Source organism: Delphinus delphis, chromosome 11 (assembly GCF_949987515.2).
Source record: "Delphinus delphis chromosome 11, mDelDel1.2, whole genome shotgun sequence".
Classification (NCBI taxonomy): domain Eukaryota; kingdom Metazoa; phylum Chordata; class Mammalia; order Artiodactyla; family Delphinidae; genus Delphinus; species Delphinus delphis.
The window spans coordinates 92673325-92687841 of record NC_082693.1 but is presented as its reverse complement, the minus strand read 5'-3'; the positions used below and the strand labels follow the sequence as shown (position 1 = coordinate 92687841).

General features: G+C 49.1%; 1 protein-coding gene across 1 annotated transcript in view; it reads left to right on the top strand.

Moving 5' to 3' along the window:
• Positions 1 to 14517, top strand: part of FAM227A (family with sequence similarity 227 member A) — a 59547-nt gene that overhangs the window by 12699 nt on the left and 32331 nt on the right. Inside the window, 3 exon segments of the mRNA XM_060025995.1 lie at positions 3733 to 3812; positions 4125 to 4141; positions 5520 to 5575. Coding sequence (XP_059881978.1) covers positions 3733 to 3812; positions 4125 to 4141; positions 5520 to 5575 — 153 coding nt within the window.

Genomic DNA, 14517 nt, shown 5'->3' with positions numbered 1-14517 from the left:
CTGGGAACACGGCGTGGAGGCAAGCACAGCCTCCGCTGTGTGGTCTAGTGGGAAGTCGAGGTCAGGCAGTTATCCTACAGTGGACTGGGCACTGGTGACAGGTATACAGGGTGCTGCGGCAGCAGCAGGAGGGGGACCCAGGCCAGCCCTGAGAAGGTCAGTAAGTGACAGGTGAAGCGAAGGACCACTGTGTTCCAGGCAGAGGGGACAGCAAGTGAGAAGACCCAGAGGCGCTGAGGGAACAGAGGCAGTCCTCGTGGCAACAATGAAAGGACCGTGATGGGCAGCCAGCCCGTGGGTGGCTAAACCAGGATTCAACTCAGGACTGTGAAGCCAGGGAGACGCCACCTTGGGTTAGGATAAATTTACATCCTCCAGCTGGGGGCTGTCTGCCCCTTTTTATGGGGCACCCCAGGGATGCAGCAAAGCCTTGTCTGTAATGGTCAGTAGGACCCAGGGGGCAGACAACATCTGGCTAATCAAACCCCCGTAGCAACATCTAGGACCCTTTGGAGGGGATAGGAGTGAGGAGAGTCTTTTTTTTCTTAAATATGGTGAAAACAGTTCATACTGTCAAAGAGCATGTACCTGAGCACATAGCAGTAATCTGAATAAAAATAATGCTAATGCACACGTCGTTCTCTGCACCAGCCACTGTTTGACTTGTGTCATTCCACACCGCAGCTTCTTGAGAAATCCTGTCACCTCCATCTTACAGCAAGAATTGAGGTGCAGAGAGGCTCGTGTGCCCAGGGTTTTCCAGCACAGCTGGGGAGCCAGGATTTTGTCCAGATAGGCTAATCAGTCTCCTGCTTCGGTCAGTCTGGCCTCTCTGACCAGTTAAACCATTCCCCTCCCTCAGTCTAACGCCCTCGGGGAAAGCAAGGGTGCTCGGCAGGAAGGAGGGACCTCCTAATAGGCAGTGCTGTCTCACCGTGGTGAGCTTTCTATCCCTGGAGGGCCCTGGTAGAGCTGCCGCATGCTGCCTAAAAGGTTCCGTGTTGGGTGGGAAGTTGGGTGAGGTGTCCCCTAAAGACCCTCTTTCTGAAGGCTGGACAACTGCAGTTAGGATTGTGGCTAGGATAAACGAGGGTGGGGGAACTGTCCCCAAGGCCATGTTAACTTTCGGTAATTCCTTAGGACACACGCAGGGCTCAGTGTGTAGTCGTACTCACCTCTGTGATCTATTGCAGCGAAAGGGCACAAAGCAAAATCTGCAAAGGGAAAAGACAGGGCTTCCCTGGTGGCGCAGTGGCCTGCCGATGCAGGGGACGCAGGTTCGTGCCCCGGTCCGGGAAGATCCCACATGCCGCGGAGCGGCTGGGCCCATGAGCCATGGCCACTGAGCCTGCGCGTCCGGAGTCCGTGCTCCACAACGGGAGAGGCCACAACAGTGAGAGGCCTGCGTACCGCAAAAAATAAATAAATTAATTAAATAAAGGGAAAAGACACGTGGAGCAAAGCCCAGTAAAACCAGGAACAAGCTTGCAAGAGTCCTTTCCTGCAGAGTCACACAGGACCCACTTTAATTCCCCCAGTGAGTTGTGACAACACGTGTGAAATGTTGCCTGTCAGAGGAGCTCGTTAGGGACCTAGTGCCCAGGGTTTTCCTGGGTGCTGATCACATAGGCACTCCCCTGTGTGGTCACATACCCAGATTCCAAACTCCCAGAAGGAAAGTGGGTATTCAGCGTAAACCACATTGTTTGCACCGACAGTTTAGGCACAGTGAACCACTCTTATCAGTGGTGGGAGCCCTCCCGAAAGCTACATTCCCAGATGCCAGTCAAGGGCCAAGCTTGCAGTCAGGACTTTTCAAGGACAGTAGCCAGGACTGCCGTGTTAACACTTTTCTGCATAGTTGTGAAGATGGACGTGAAGCCATAAGCAAGATGGAAACTCATGGAAATTCAAGAGCTTTCAAGCACAGTGGGACAGGCCAGGAGGAGACTGGAGCTGGGGTGGCTTCCAGGTTCTAAGCAGCTCTAAGCATCTAGCAGCCAGCGTTTGTAGGTGTTCCATTTAGAAGTAAGAAATCGAGAGGAGGATCAGGTCTGTGGAGAAAGGCTATACGTTCAATTTCAGATGATGAATTTGAGGGAAGGATGGGACATCAGGTGGAGATGTCTAAGACATTGTTGGTGATACGGCTAGGGGAGAGATCGGGGCTGGGACTCCCACCTGAGGATTTATTCAGATACATGTGTTTGTAGAAATTACCTCTAAATGGGAATATCAAAGAAGGGAGGAGACAAGGCGGCTGAGGTCAGAGCCTTGGGGACCTCCTACACGCAGGAGGCGACAGCAAGAGAAATCAGAGGCAGGAGGAGCCCAGAAAGAATAGGGCTGTGGCAGCCAAGGTGGGCTCTCCTGAGGCGTGGCCAGTGGTGCCAACTACTGCAGAGCGTACCCCGGAACAAGGCCTAGGAGGAAGCCATGGAATCATACAGTTAGGTTGTTGGTGATCTTTATATATCGGCTTTATTGAAACCTGATTTACATAACATAAAATTAACCCCTTTGAAATGTATAATTCAGTGATTTTTAGTATATTCCCGTCACCACTAATTGCAAAACATTCTCATCATCCGCCTCCAAAAACACCCCTGTTAGTGAACTTTGAAACAGCTATTAACATCAGGTGGTAAAAGGCGGGACCCAGATTTCAGGGAAAGTGATACAGAAGTGAAAACAGAGTAGAGAAAGGTGTGCTGGAGGCATTAACAGGGTTGGGGGTAGGAGAGCCACCCTCGTGTAAGCAAACACCATCGCTCTTAGATGCCAGCTGAGAAGAGCAGAAATAGAATGGGTAGAGGAGGAGGGCAGGGTGCTTCGGCATCGCCCTCTCCCGTGAGGCCTCCTCCCTGGGGTAGGTTTCCTGGCTCAGGAGGCAGGCTGCTGGGCCTTCACCTCTCTGCCCCACGTGGCTCCCGTGGTGTGGCAAAGACCCGCTGCTCTAAGTGTGGTCCGAGGACCAGCAGCATCGGCGTCTCTCTAGATCGACTAAAGCAGAGCCTGCAGTTTGCCAGGGTCTCCCAGGGATCTGTAAGCACATTCCAGTGTGAGAAGTCCTGGTCCAGGGCACAAGGGAAGAGCATACCTGGCAGCCCTTAGGGAAGAGTATGGCTGCAGTTATCAGCTGGAAATGATAAGAGCCACCACGTATTTGTCCAAGCATTTGCAGCTACTGACTCAAAAGGTTTGCTTTCCCAGCAGTCGTCATGGACACACAGGAATTTCAAAGGGAAAAAAACAATCTAACCTGGAAATTGTCTTCAAATTTAATGACATTTCAATGAATATTAAATTTAACACCTTAAGAGGTTGATAGATTGTTACTCTTTTAAGTGTTTAGTCCAACATCTATTCATTTCAATTGTGCAAACTTCTGAGTTTTTGTTTTTCTTTTGAAGCCAGTGCTTTTTTTGTTTTTTCTTATGGGTTGACTGCTTGCCCTGTGTACTCCCTGCATACATCATTTGCTTTAATCGGCTCATCAGCCCTTCAAGGTAGTTAGCATTCACACCCTTTAACAGGATCAGAGATGTTAGGTAATTTGCCCGAGGTCACTCAGCAGGTGGAATGACCGAGAGGCTCTGCTTTGTCAGAGGCCAGTCCTCTCGCTGTTGCTGTTGCCTCCAGGGAGGGGGGCTGTCTCAAAGCTCCTCCTCTGCAGTGTCACCCCCAAGACAAGAAGGAACTGAAGAACTACTTTTTTTTTTTTTTCCCTAGGAAGAGAGTTTTCTTTCCGCACTTCTAGGAGATACTTCAGCCAGAAGTCCCCCCAGAGCAAGAAGGTCTGCTGCCCTCAGGTGAGTGTGAGGCACAGACCCAGACCCCTTGGAGCCCCCTAAGCTTCAGTGACTTCCGGTTGGTTCCGCGCCTCTGCACTCCCCGCCCCATCATCTCGGGGAGGGGTCCTGCTAGTCCTCCAGATATACATGGATGAGTGGGGCGCTAAAGGGTAGCCAGAAATGCAAGGACTGGGGGGAGAGAGGAGAGGAAGCAATCTTCAAGTGTAGGCCGCAGCACAGGTGCTTCTGTATCTTCTCCTCCCCAGTGACCCTCATCTCCAGCCTGAACCTGGCCCTCCTCCCCACACCTCCTTGTTCCTCTCTGCCCAGTTCCTCTTCCCTGCTGCGTAGCGCCCAGCACCACCACTCCTCTCCCAACACTCCAGGTTGAGCTCCCTTCACTAGTGCAGTAGGCTCCTGTCTCCCTCAGGCTCTCATCCCCTCCCGCCCCCCCCCCCCCCCCCCCCGCCCTGCGGGGCCCTGCCATGTCTGGCCAGCCCTGTTGCCACCCTCCCGGACTCTGGGGCTCCTGCTGCAGGGACCTATTTCCTTGTAGACACCACACCCCCTACCTATACCTGGCCTCTGGACCTGCCGTTCCTTTTGTCCCAGGAAGGATCCCTCCACCACTGCCCTCATCATTGTCAGCATCTCCTCCCAGTGGTAGCCCGAAATCATCCAACGCTACCAACCAAGGCCCATTTTTTCCTGATAAATGTCCAGGCAAACTAAGAATGAGGCCTTCCACTGCCTGTTGTCGTAAATGACACCTTCCTGGCACACAGTCACAGCTGCTGCTTGATTATTGCCTTTGACTCTGCAGCAGAGTTGAGTGGTTGCTATAGAGAATCAATGGCTTGCAAAGCCGGAAACGTTTACTCTCTGGCTCTTGGCAGAAGTTTGTCGCCCCTGTCTCAGGGGACACATACTTATCCTTCCATCTCAGCCGAGGCCCTGGTCCTCGGGGTCGGCTGTCTTGACCCTGGTCTGGATTTGGGTCCTTGTCATCTGTGCTCACATCCCTCTCCTTCAGAGCACTTATGTAGTTATTCGGTCCTGACTCTGATCACGGCGCTCTCCAGAGCTACTCTTTGAGCTCTGGACTGACATCCCCGTTTCTCATGCTTCATTCTTAACAAGTAGCTTATGAGACTCGATCTGCTGTTAGAACAGCCTTCCCCCTTTGTTTGGTGCAAAGTTGGGAGTGTTTCCACCCTGGAACCTTCACCAAAAGGATGTTTGGGATGGGTGGAGGTGTGCCTTTCTTCTGTAAAGTGGGATTAAGGGACACTGCCAGCACCTGCACATTCTCAGGACGCTCACTCATAGCAAACAGTAACTGAGGAAACTTGAGGATCTGGAAATGGGTGTTCTTAGAACCGGCAGTCCCACTATTCCTTGGAAAGTCTTCATGTCCCCACAGGGGTTGACGATCTCTGCCTAGGAGCCTGGTCTCACGGGTTCAGATTCGAGCTGTGCAGACGTAGACAAGTTACTTAACTCTCCTAAGACTTGGCTTCTGCAGGTGTGAAATGAGCACAGTCACAACAGTGCTTTCTTCCTGGCACCACGAAGGTTGCAGCACGCCGACTGTGGCTGGGCTCCCTGTAGGTGCACGGCCACACGTCTCAGCTGGGCACTCAGCCCTGCCCGCCTGCGCTACCGCGCTTCCCCAGCCCGTCCAGGTTCCCACTCCTCCAAAGCCTTGTTCTGTTCCCTTTGCAGAATTCTCCAGCTGCAGTCAGCCTTTCCCACGCGCCCTCCACCCCAGCCTCTCCCAGGTAATGTCTTCATTGAGAAATTAGAAGCGGTCAGCAGTAAGGCCCTCGCCTGCCGACCACGAAACAGCCTGCCCCGATCTGTACCTTCGCCGCCTGCCAACCCGGCGCCCCTGGAGGAAGGGCCCTGCCCCCCACCTGTGCTTGGACCTCGCCCCCTCCGCTTCCACTCCTGCACTTGGCACCCTCTTTCCTGCATCATCGTTTTCCCCGCTCTGTTGGATCACTCCCATCGTTGAACTGTCCTGCTCTAGCATCTCTTGCCTTTGCAAAGAAAATCCCCGTTGTCTCTGCACCCCCATTTCTTGCTGCCTTTCCCACAGAATTCCCTTGAAAGACTCATCTTCACCGGCATCTCCTTTCCTCAGCCACTCCAGTGGGTTCCTGCCCTCCACGTGCCTCTGCACCTTCTCTGGCCAACCTCGCCTGGCCCCTAACCTGTTCACTCTTCTGGTCTGTTTCATGTGGTGGGCTGCTCCCATCTCCTTCTCTTTTTTTTGGCTGTGCTGGGTCTTTGTTGCTGCGCACAGGCTTTCCCTAGTTGCGGCGAGCGGGGGCTACTCTTCGTTGCGGCGCGGGCTTCTCATTGCGGTGGCTTCTCTTGTTGCAGAGCACAGGCTTTAGGTGCACGGGCTTGAGTAGCTGTGGTTCGCAGGCTCTAGAGCACAGGCTCAGTAGTTGTGGCGCACGGGCTTAGTTGCTCCGCGGCAGGTGGGATCTTCCCAGACCAGGGCTCGAACCCGTGTCCCCTGCATTGGCAGGCGGATTCCTAACCACTGCACCACCAGGGAAGTCCTTCACATCTTCTTGAAATGCTTTTTTCTCTTAGCTTCTACATTACCAGACTTTTTCAAGGGTCTTCCTTCCCGGCTGGCTCCCTGTCTCATCAGTCAGGTCTAGCCTGGCTCCTTCCCCTTCTAGCTATATATTCTTCCCAGGTGGTCTCATCTGGTCTGGTGGCTTTAAATACCACGCATATGCCAGTAACACCCAAATCTCCCTCCACGCCCTGGCCTCGCTCGGGACTTAGGCAGGTCTGTCCAGCTGCCCTGTTGGCTTCCCTGGGAGGCTCTCAACTTAGCAAGGGGAGGGGAGAGCACTGATTCCCAGCCCCGGCGTCACTCCTCTCCTGGCTCGTGGCAGTAGCCTCTTCCTGGGCTCCTTTCCTTCACTCCTAGCCCCAGCCCAGTTGCCACACAGCGACCAGAGTGACCTTTGACAGACAGACACCAGACGAGGTTGTTCCCTGCTCAAACCTCAGCAGCTTCTCCCGTGCCCTTCAAATGAACTCCAGACCCCTTAGCCTGACCTGAACTGCCCTGCAGAATCCAGCCACCATCTCTCTCTCTCCAGCCGCTTCACTTCCATTCCCTCACTGCACTTCCTTCTGCCTCTGGGACGCTCCAGGCCTGTGCCCAGTTGCGTCACTCGCTGTCACCTTTGCCTGGAACGTGCTTTCCTCAGGGTCCCTGAGGGAAGGGCTGGCTCCATCTTGTCCTTCAGATTCCAATTTTCTGTCATTGCCTTAGTGGTGTCCCTGGCTCCCCGACCACTCTCTGTCATCACATTGCCTGTTATGATTCCCCATACAGTGCTTATCACTCTCTGCTATTCTTTCTGCAGGATTTATATGTTGTTTAGTATCTGTCTCCCCCTATTTGAATGTAAACTCCATGAGAACAAGACCTCTTTTCCTTTATCCCTGTTCTATCTCAAGCTCCTAGAATAGACCATGTACAAAGAAGACACTCAACAAATATCTCTTGACTTCACAAAGGAGGTCATCTATGTAAACTCCTCACCCTGTGCTTAGTGTATAGTGGTGCTCTATACATGTCAGCCTCCAAAAGTATAGACAAAACAGGCACTGTGGAGGGACAGCTGTCACTCCCAGACCGAGATCAAAATATTATTCAGTGTTTTTGCACTGCCTGTCACAACCGTGTCAAACACATGTATCTTCTTGTCCTGGAATACGTAAAATCTTCTGACAGTTATTTCAGAAACCCAGCTAAGAGAGTCAGTTTTCTTCCCCAGAAATAGAAATAATCAAAAGCTTTCCAGCCTTAAAAGCAGCTGAAGTTTTACTGGGCAAACCAGGATGGAGGGAGTCATCAGATTCCTCGTGCGGGCAGATCCTCTCTCTTCTTTTTAGCAAACATGCTTTCCCATCTGCTCAAGGAAATAGTTGACTGTGTTCAAAATGTGCTTTTCAATGACAGCAATCCATCTGGGAGTCCACAGTTCGGGGGAATGAATGGCAGTCATTAAAATGTCTCTGACCTGTGGTTTGCCCTTCTCCCACTTCGTGTTGGAAATTTGCACCGTGGGAATGAAAAGGCATCTAACTGTATATCTGACTTCTGCCATGAGGCTCAGCTATAAATAAGGGCTCCTACCTATTAGAGACCGGGTCATTCGTTCATCTAATAAAATGAGAGAATTGTCAGATAAGACCTTTGTAAGGAGGAATCATCATCAGAGTTCTTATTTGCAAACAAGGGAATCTACTCCAGCTACTTTAAAGAGGAAGTATGTATTAAAGGGTATTAGTGGTGCACGGCTCCCCAGGATGGGCCAGTGCTTTGGTTTCAAATGCCACGCCACCAAGAACGATGCCCAAACCATACACCCCTGCAAAGGTACACTGATGTGCGCCGACCAATGGTAGTGGGGACTGATGCTCAAAACTGCACTCTGCTTTCCTTGAAAAGCCAGTTGCCCCGTCAACAGTCTCTCCAAAAGCTAGAGTCTCGTTGGTTCCCCACTTCCTCACATTGCTCATTTCCATCTTGAAGTCTCAGGCAGGTGCGTTGCCTCTGAGGGCTAGAGCCTAGGTAAAACGTCTGCACCCGGCCACAGAGGAAGCTGGGAGAGCAGCTTAAGTCTTTCACTTTGGGGCCTGGGTCTCGTGAACATGGAGAACATGTGACAAATAACACCCCCAGAAAGTGCCATCTGAGCTGAGAACCAAAGGATGAGAGGGAGTCAGCCATTAGAAGAGTGAATGAAAGAACCTTCCAGGAAATGGGAACAGCATGTGCAAAGGCCCTGAGGCAAAAAAAAAGGGGAGTTGAGACATTCAGGGAACAGAGAGAAGGCCAGTGACGCTGTAGCCCAGTGTGTGTGTGTGTGTGTGTGTGTGTGTGTGTGTGGAAGAGGGGCAGGAGTCGAGGCTGGAGAAGTAGCAGGGGCTGGATCCTGCAGAGTTGGGTGGGTCATAGTAAGAAGTATGGATGTAATTTCAGTGCTGTGGGAATCCATTGAAATAAGGGGATGACATGATCTGATTTCTATTTTTTAAAAGAACAGTGTCTTCTGAATATGGAGAATATAATTGAGAGGGGGACAGAAGACCAGTTAGGAGGCTTTGCAGTTGTCTAAGGAAGAGGCAGTGACAGCAGGAGGCGAGAAGCAGAGAGATCTGGAAGGTGTTTTGGAGATGGATATTTCAGAGCTTGCTAATGGATTGGCTTTGGGAGTGGGGAGGAGGGGGAAAATGGGAGGAGTCAAGGATGCATCCCAGTGTGTGGCTTAAGCAGCCGAAGGTGTGTGGGGTTTGTGAGACGGAAAGTGAAGGGTCAGGGGTGGGGGAAAGCTATCAAGTTCAGTTTTGAACTTGTTAACTTTAAGATGCCTGTGAGAAGTGCAAATGGAGATGTCAAGTAGGTAGTTTAAACATGCGAGGCTAGACCAGAGGAGAGGCCAGGGTTAGAGAAAAAACAATTTCTACCCAAGTTTCATGTATTGGTGACAAAATACGGGGACTGCGAGTGAGTGACCACCATGGAGCCATAGGCAAAGGCAGAAAGACATACTAGGCTTGGTTCCAGAAGAGCTAAATTTTCCCACCTACCAGTTATATAAGCTTTGAGCAAATCTGAGTCTCTCTGTTCTTATTTGCAAAATGGGCATCATGACTGGTATTAATTCTTATAGATTCAGTCTAGGTTTAGGAGATGTCCCATAAATTGTTGTCTAGCCATGTCCTGTCAGAATGTTTGCTCATTTTAACCAGAATTTTCCTAATTTCCAGAGCATGGGTACATAAGGGTCATTTAACAATCATGATCCGAATTCCTGCAGCTCATTCCCATACCTGCTGATACCAGATCTGCAAAGCCCACTTCCCTCGCGGCCATTCCAGGGCATCCCCAGATTGAATCTCACGTTGGCTCAAAAGCAGGTTTCCCTGCTACTCTGTCCCATCACAGCTAAGCCCTCAGTGTGCAGAATCTGAGCGGCAGGCTGACACGGGGTGGAATGGTTCCATCTCCTCTGTGCGATGGTAGGAAGGGGGTCCCAGAGGAGTCTTAGTTTACCCCCCAGCCCAGCAATAGTCACCTTGCCTCATATAGTCAGAGGGCGGTTGCTGGTCACAACACAAGAGAGTGGGTGGGAAAGGACTTTGGAGAAAGTCCACCATGTACAGATTTTCTTTGCATATATCCTCCTAGTCCATACAACATCCCTGCACTGCACGGTAGGTAATTATTATCTTTACTTGACTCAAACTGGTGAAAACTTGCCCCAGGCCACACGGCTGACTTCAGATGACGTCAGGTTGCTGTCATTCCGAGCCCTTTCTGCATCATCATGCTGCCTGTCCAACAAATACGAGGGTCTAATAACTTCATCCAAGCCCGTCTCCTTGCATCTATTCTCTGCTCCACGACAGATCGCTCCGAGGCCTGTTAAGAATGAGCATGATGCTTCGCTGTGCCCCAGGAGTGTCTTTTCTCTAACAAGTCCGAGTAACCACTTCAACACTATACAAATCAGTAGCTGTTGGACAACCAGCTGCATGGTGGATGGGGAGTCCTTTCAGCTTTCTTCTTCCCATTCAAATATCATATTCATATAAAAGCAAAGTGAGAATTGTTGAGGCTGGTGGACTGCTTGTCTGCCACTTGGTGGGCCATCTGTTTAACATTGCCAAACTCCTACTCATCCTTAAAGACAGAACAAAAGTGTCTTCTCTCCTTGGAAGCCCTCCAGCTCTGCCCCAAACAGAATCAAGCATTCGCCACTCTGGCTTCCTAGAATACTCTGCTGGTGCTGCTGACTATTAACTGTTCCCCAATATTTGTTGTTTCCTCCCTCTATAAAAAAAAGAGAACCTATAAAATACAGATGACATTTCCTTACCTCCCTTACATCTATGTGTAGCCATGTGACTAAGATCCAGTTAATGAGATTTAAGCAGATGTGCCTTGTAGCCGTTTCTGAGAGCCCTCCTTCAAAAAACAGCTCATGTGACTCCTTCATCTCTTTGTCCTTTTCTCCATTCTGCTGCCTGGAATGTGAACGTGATGACTGGAGCTCTAGTTGCCATCTTGGACCCTAAGAACAAGGGTCCTATCTTAGGAAAGTTGGAACTGAGCTTGAAGAAGTCAGAGTCCCTAAGGACTTATCAGAAATAACATATAGACCCTGAATTGCCTACCTTCAGACTATTATGTGGGAGAGAAGTTTCTACCTAGTTTGAGCCACTATTAATTTTGAGTCTTTGTCACTCACATACAAACCTAATCCTAAGTTACGTTACCTCTCTAATACGTGGTACTTTCCACACCTTAGCATAATTGTCTGTTTACTATTATCTCCCCTGCTAGACTGGGAGCTCCTCTAAGCAGAGATTAGGTTTCAGATTCTGCCCAGTGCCAGACGCATTAGAAGTTGCTCAATGAAATGTTTCCTGAAGGAAGTGCGGTGAGTGATTGCATAAACAACTGTGCAGTGTCAGCGGAGCACTTGCCACGAGCAGCAATGCATGCACTTTGCATGCATTAGCTGACTTAATCCCCATAAGAACCCCACGAGGAAACCACGGCAATCGAGAGGTTCAGTGACTTGCCCGAGATCACCAGCTGTTGAGTGACAGGGCTGGGACTAGACCCCAGTCTGCCTCAGTCCCCAGCTCATGTATTTTCTACATCAGCCACTGCTGTCCCCCGTGCTCCCAGGATGGAGGGCTGAGTTATTGAGCTGTGCCTGAAAGGTCTCCCTCTACGTGTTCCTCTGTTGAGAACAATGACAAATATCTAGGAAATTGCACGTATACTTTTTGTATTCCTCTCACTACCAGTTTTACTAAATTTGTTCTTCTGTGTTTTTGTTTTTTCCTCTCTTGGCATCTTCTGATATGAATTCAACCAATGTGAGAACCTCTTTTGCCCAGAAGAATTCAATGGATGGCTCACAAATACAGAATACCTCAAAAGGTACATTAACCACCTAAAGGAGAAATGTAGGCTTTTGATTTAATTATCATCTCCAAAACTGTAGTTTCTTGGGTTTTTTGGAACCTAATCTGCCACCCTCATTTGCACCTGTGGTTCTAGCCTTGGGCCTTGACATCAAGCAATATCTTAGGAGAAGACACAATTGTCTTTTCATTTCAGTTACCACTAGTTAAGTTCCACTTTTGTGATAATGAGTTCAGCACAGTGCTAATATCTGTGGGGAAGAGAGATTGTTGGCAATGGAAGAAAATAAATCTAAGATATGATCACTGCTTCTCTCCCCCATCAGAAACCAGCATTTATTGAGTTAGACGCTGATTTGTACCTGGGTGTTAATTTACAAAGGTGACTGAGCGACTACACAGGTCAATGCCATTGAAAGAAAACTTTGTTGCTCTCAGTTCTAGAAACGGGAGGCACAGCTCTCCATGCAGGACCCTGGGAGGGAGCTCCAGTGTTGGTTAGGTGGCAGAAAATGCTACTGAAAGCTCAGCCTCTCTGGACACTGGTGCCAAATCCAATCCCGGGGACAGAGTTTTGGGGGAAATAGAAAAGGATAGCTGTTGTAGTTTATCTTAGGACAGGGCCGAAAGTAAGCTCAGCACAGCAGTAGAGGGCTGCCGCTCGCTCAGGCAAAACAGCGCCGTCTGTCCTGCTGTGGTAGCTTTTATTAAAGCATTATCTAGGTTTACATTTTAAGACTTGTTTTCTTAACATTCCAGAAATGCCAAAGCAGCAACCTTTGTTTCTATTAATTATACAAGCAATAATTGGCTTTCTTGAGAACCTGCCGTGCTTCGTCCTTGAGCGCGAGAACAGCGCAAAGTTCCCACCATTATTTTGATTATACTGAAGTAGCACAAGGACATTTCCTTGCGTTCCCACCACTCTGTTTATACTGAGGACATCTCATGGATCAGTGCCCAAAGCACTCGATGTTTTTTTGTAGGCCCCCGGTTTGTTGGGGGGGCGCTCAAAGCATTTAGAACTGTTTACAGTTCTGGCTTATTCGCTAGCCCCCAGTTTGTTGGGGGGGGCGCTCATGGGTTACGTCTCCTTTCCACGTCCTCAGTTGTTCCACTACAGATAGCTTTATTGCTTTGCCAGGCAAAGGGGGACACACTGGGCTTGTGCCTCATAAAAGCTATGTGACCCCACCCCAGAGGATTTGATGAGGGGTTTTATAACAGTGGTTCAAAGGTGGGGTCCTGACAAGATTAGTGTGTGTGCAGGGCTCGCCCCCCCCCCCCCCCTTATTCTTGTCTCAGGTGGTTTCTTGTCTGCTCCTCCCTTGATTAGCAACTGTTTGAATCCACCCTTTGGAACTCAGGGAAGGTCATGGAGGCTGGCGTCTTGCCTACAAGAAATGGTGGACAAAAGGAGGCCTCCGTGCCCAGCCTCCACTTGGTTTCAGGGCCTGGGAGCCCCACAGGGCCCCGCTCGGTTTCAAAAGGAGCAAGGGGAAAGCACAGGCCACAGCCCTTACTGGGATTTCCTTGGGAAAGGCAAGACACGACAGGCTAAACCACTTAGGATTGGCTATATTGAATCATTCCGGTGGGCTTTGGAGTATAAGGGCTGTCCCTAGTTGTCTGGCACCTGGGCCTGGGCTGATTTAAGCCAGGGGAAATATTGGCTTGGTGTGAGAGTTAGATAAAGGAGGTAGTTCAGAGTATGGGCTCTGGATCATGGAGGAGGTGTAAACGACTTTGGCCATTAGTTTGGCCCTGTAATTAATGGATGCCAAAGAGGCGAGTATAGAACCTGAGAAACCTGAGTTAGAACATAAACACGTAAATATCATTCTAGACCATTTCACACATGCCATCAGTATTTGAAAAAAGTTAAGCAATCCTCTTTCTTGATGGAGAAATGGAGAAGTACGTGAATTACATCTCAATAAAGCTGTTAAAAAAACCCAAAACTTGGGGGCCGCTCATTGAGAGGTATAGAGGGGATTCCAAATAGAGGGAAGTATTTGTGGGAGACTTTGCAAGTCCCCAAAATATACATATATAGACCTATGAGTCAAAGAGGAAGTATCAAGAGAAATTAGAAAATAGTTTGAACTGAGTGAAAAGGAGACCTTTTTCCCTAAAATGACCATTTAATGCTGTAGAGTTCCGTCTGTGTCCTGGGCATCCCACAAATGTTTTAGATAGAGTGTTTTTATCTTTATTCAGTTTGTGTTGTTTCTACTTTGTAACTATCATAAATAATGCTGCTGTGAACATTCATGTACAAGTTTTTGTGTAGACATATGTTTTCATTTCTCTTGGGTGTATGTGTACCTAGGGTGGAATCGCTGGGTCATATGTTCAACATTTTGAGGAAATGCCAAACAGCATTCCGAAGTGATTATCGTACATAGTTTAAAGAATGTAAGAGGAGGAAAATACAGTATTATATTTACTCTATATAACCAGATAGATTTATAATATATATTATGTATTTACTATATATATTGTACTTACTATATATAACCAGATATTTACAGTTCCTGTTGCTTTTCCTTCATTCCTGAAGTTCCAAGTTTCCCTCTGGTATTATTTTCCTTCTTACACGCCCCCTCCCAAAAGAAAACCCTTCACTTAAAATAAGCCTGCTGGCAATGAATTCGCTTAGTTTTCTTTCTTCTGAGAATGTCTTTATTTCACCTTCATTCTTTTTTCTTTTTTTAATGACCTACTCACAAGACTG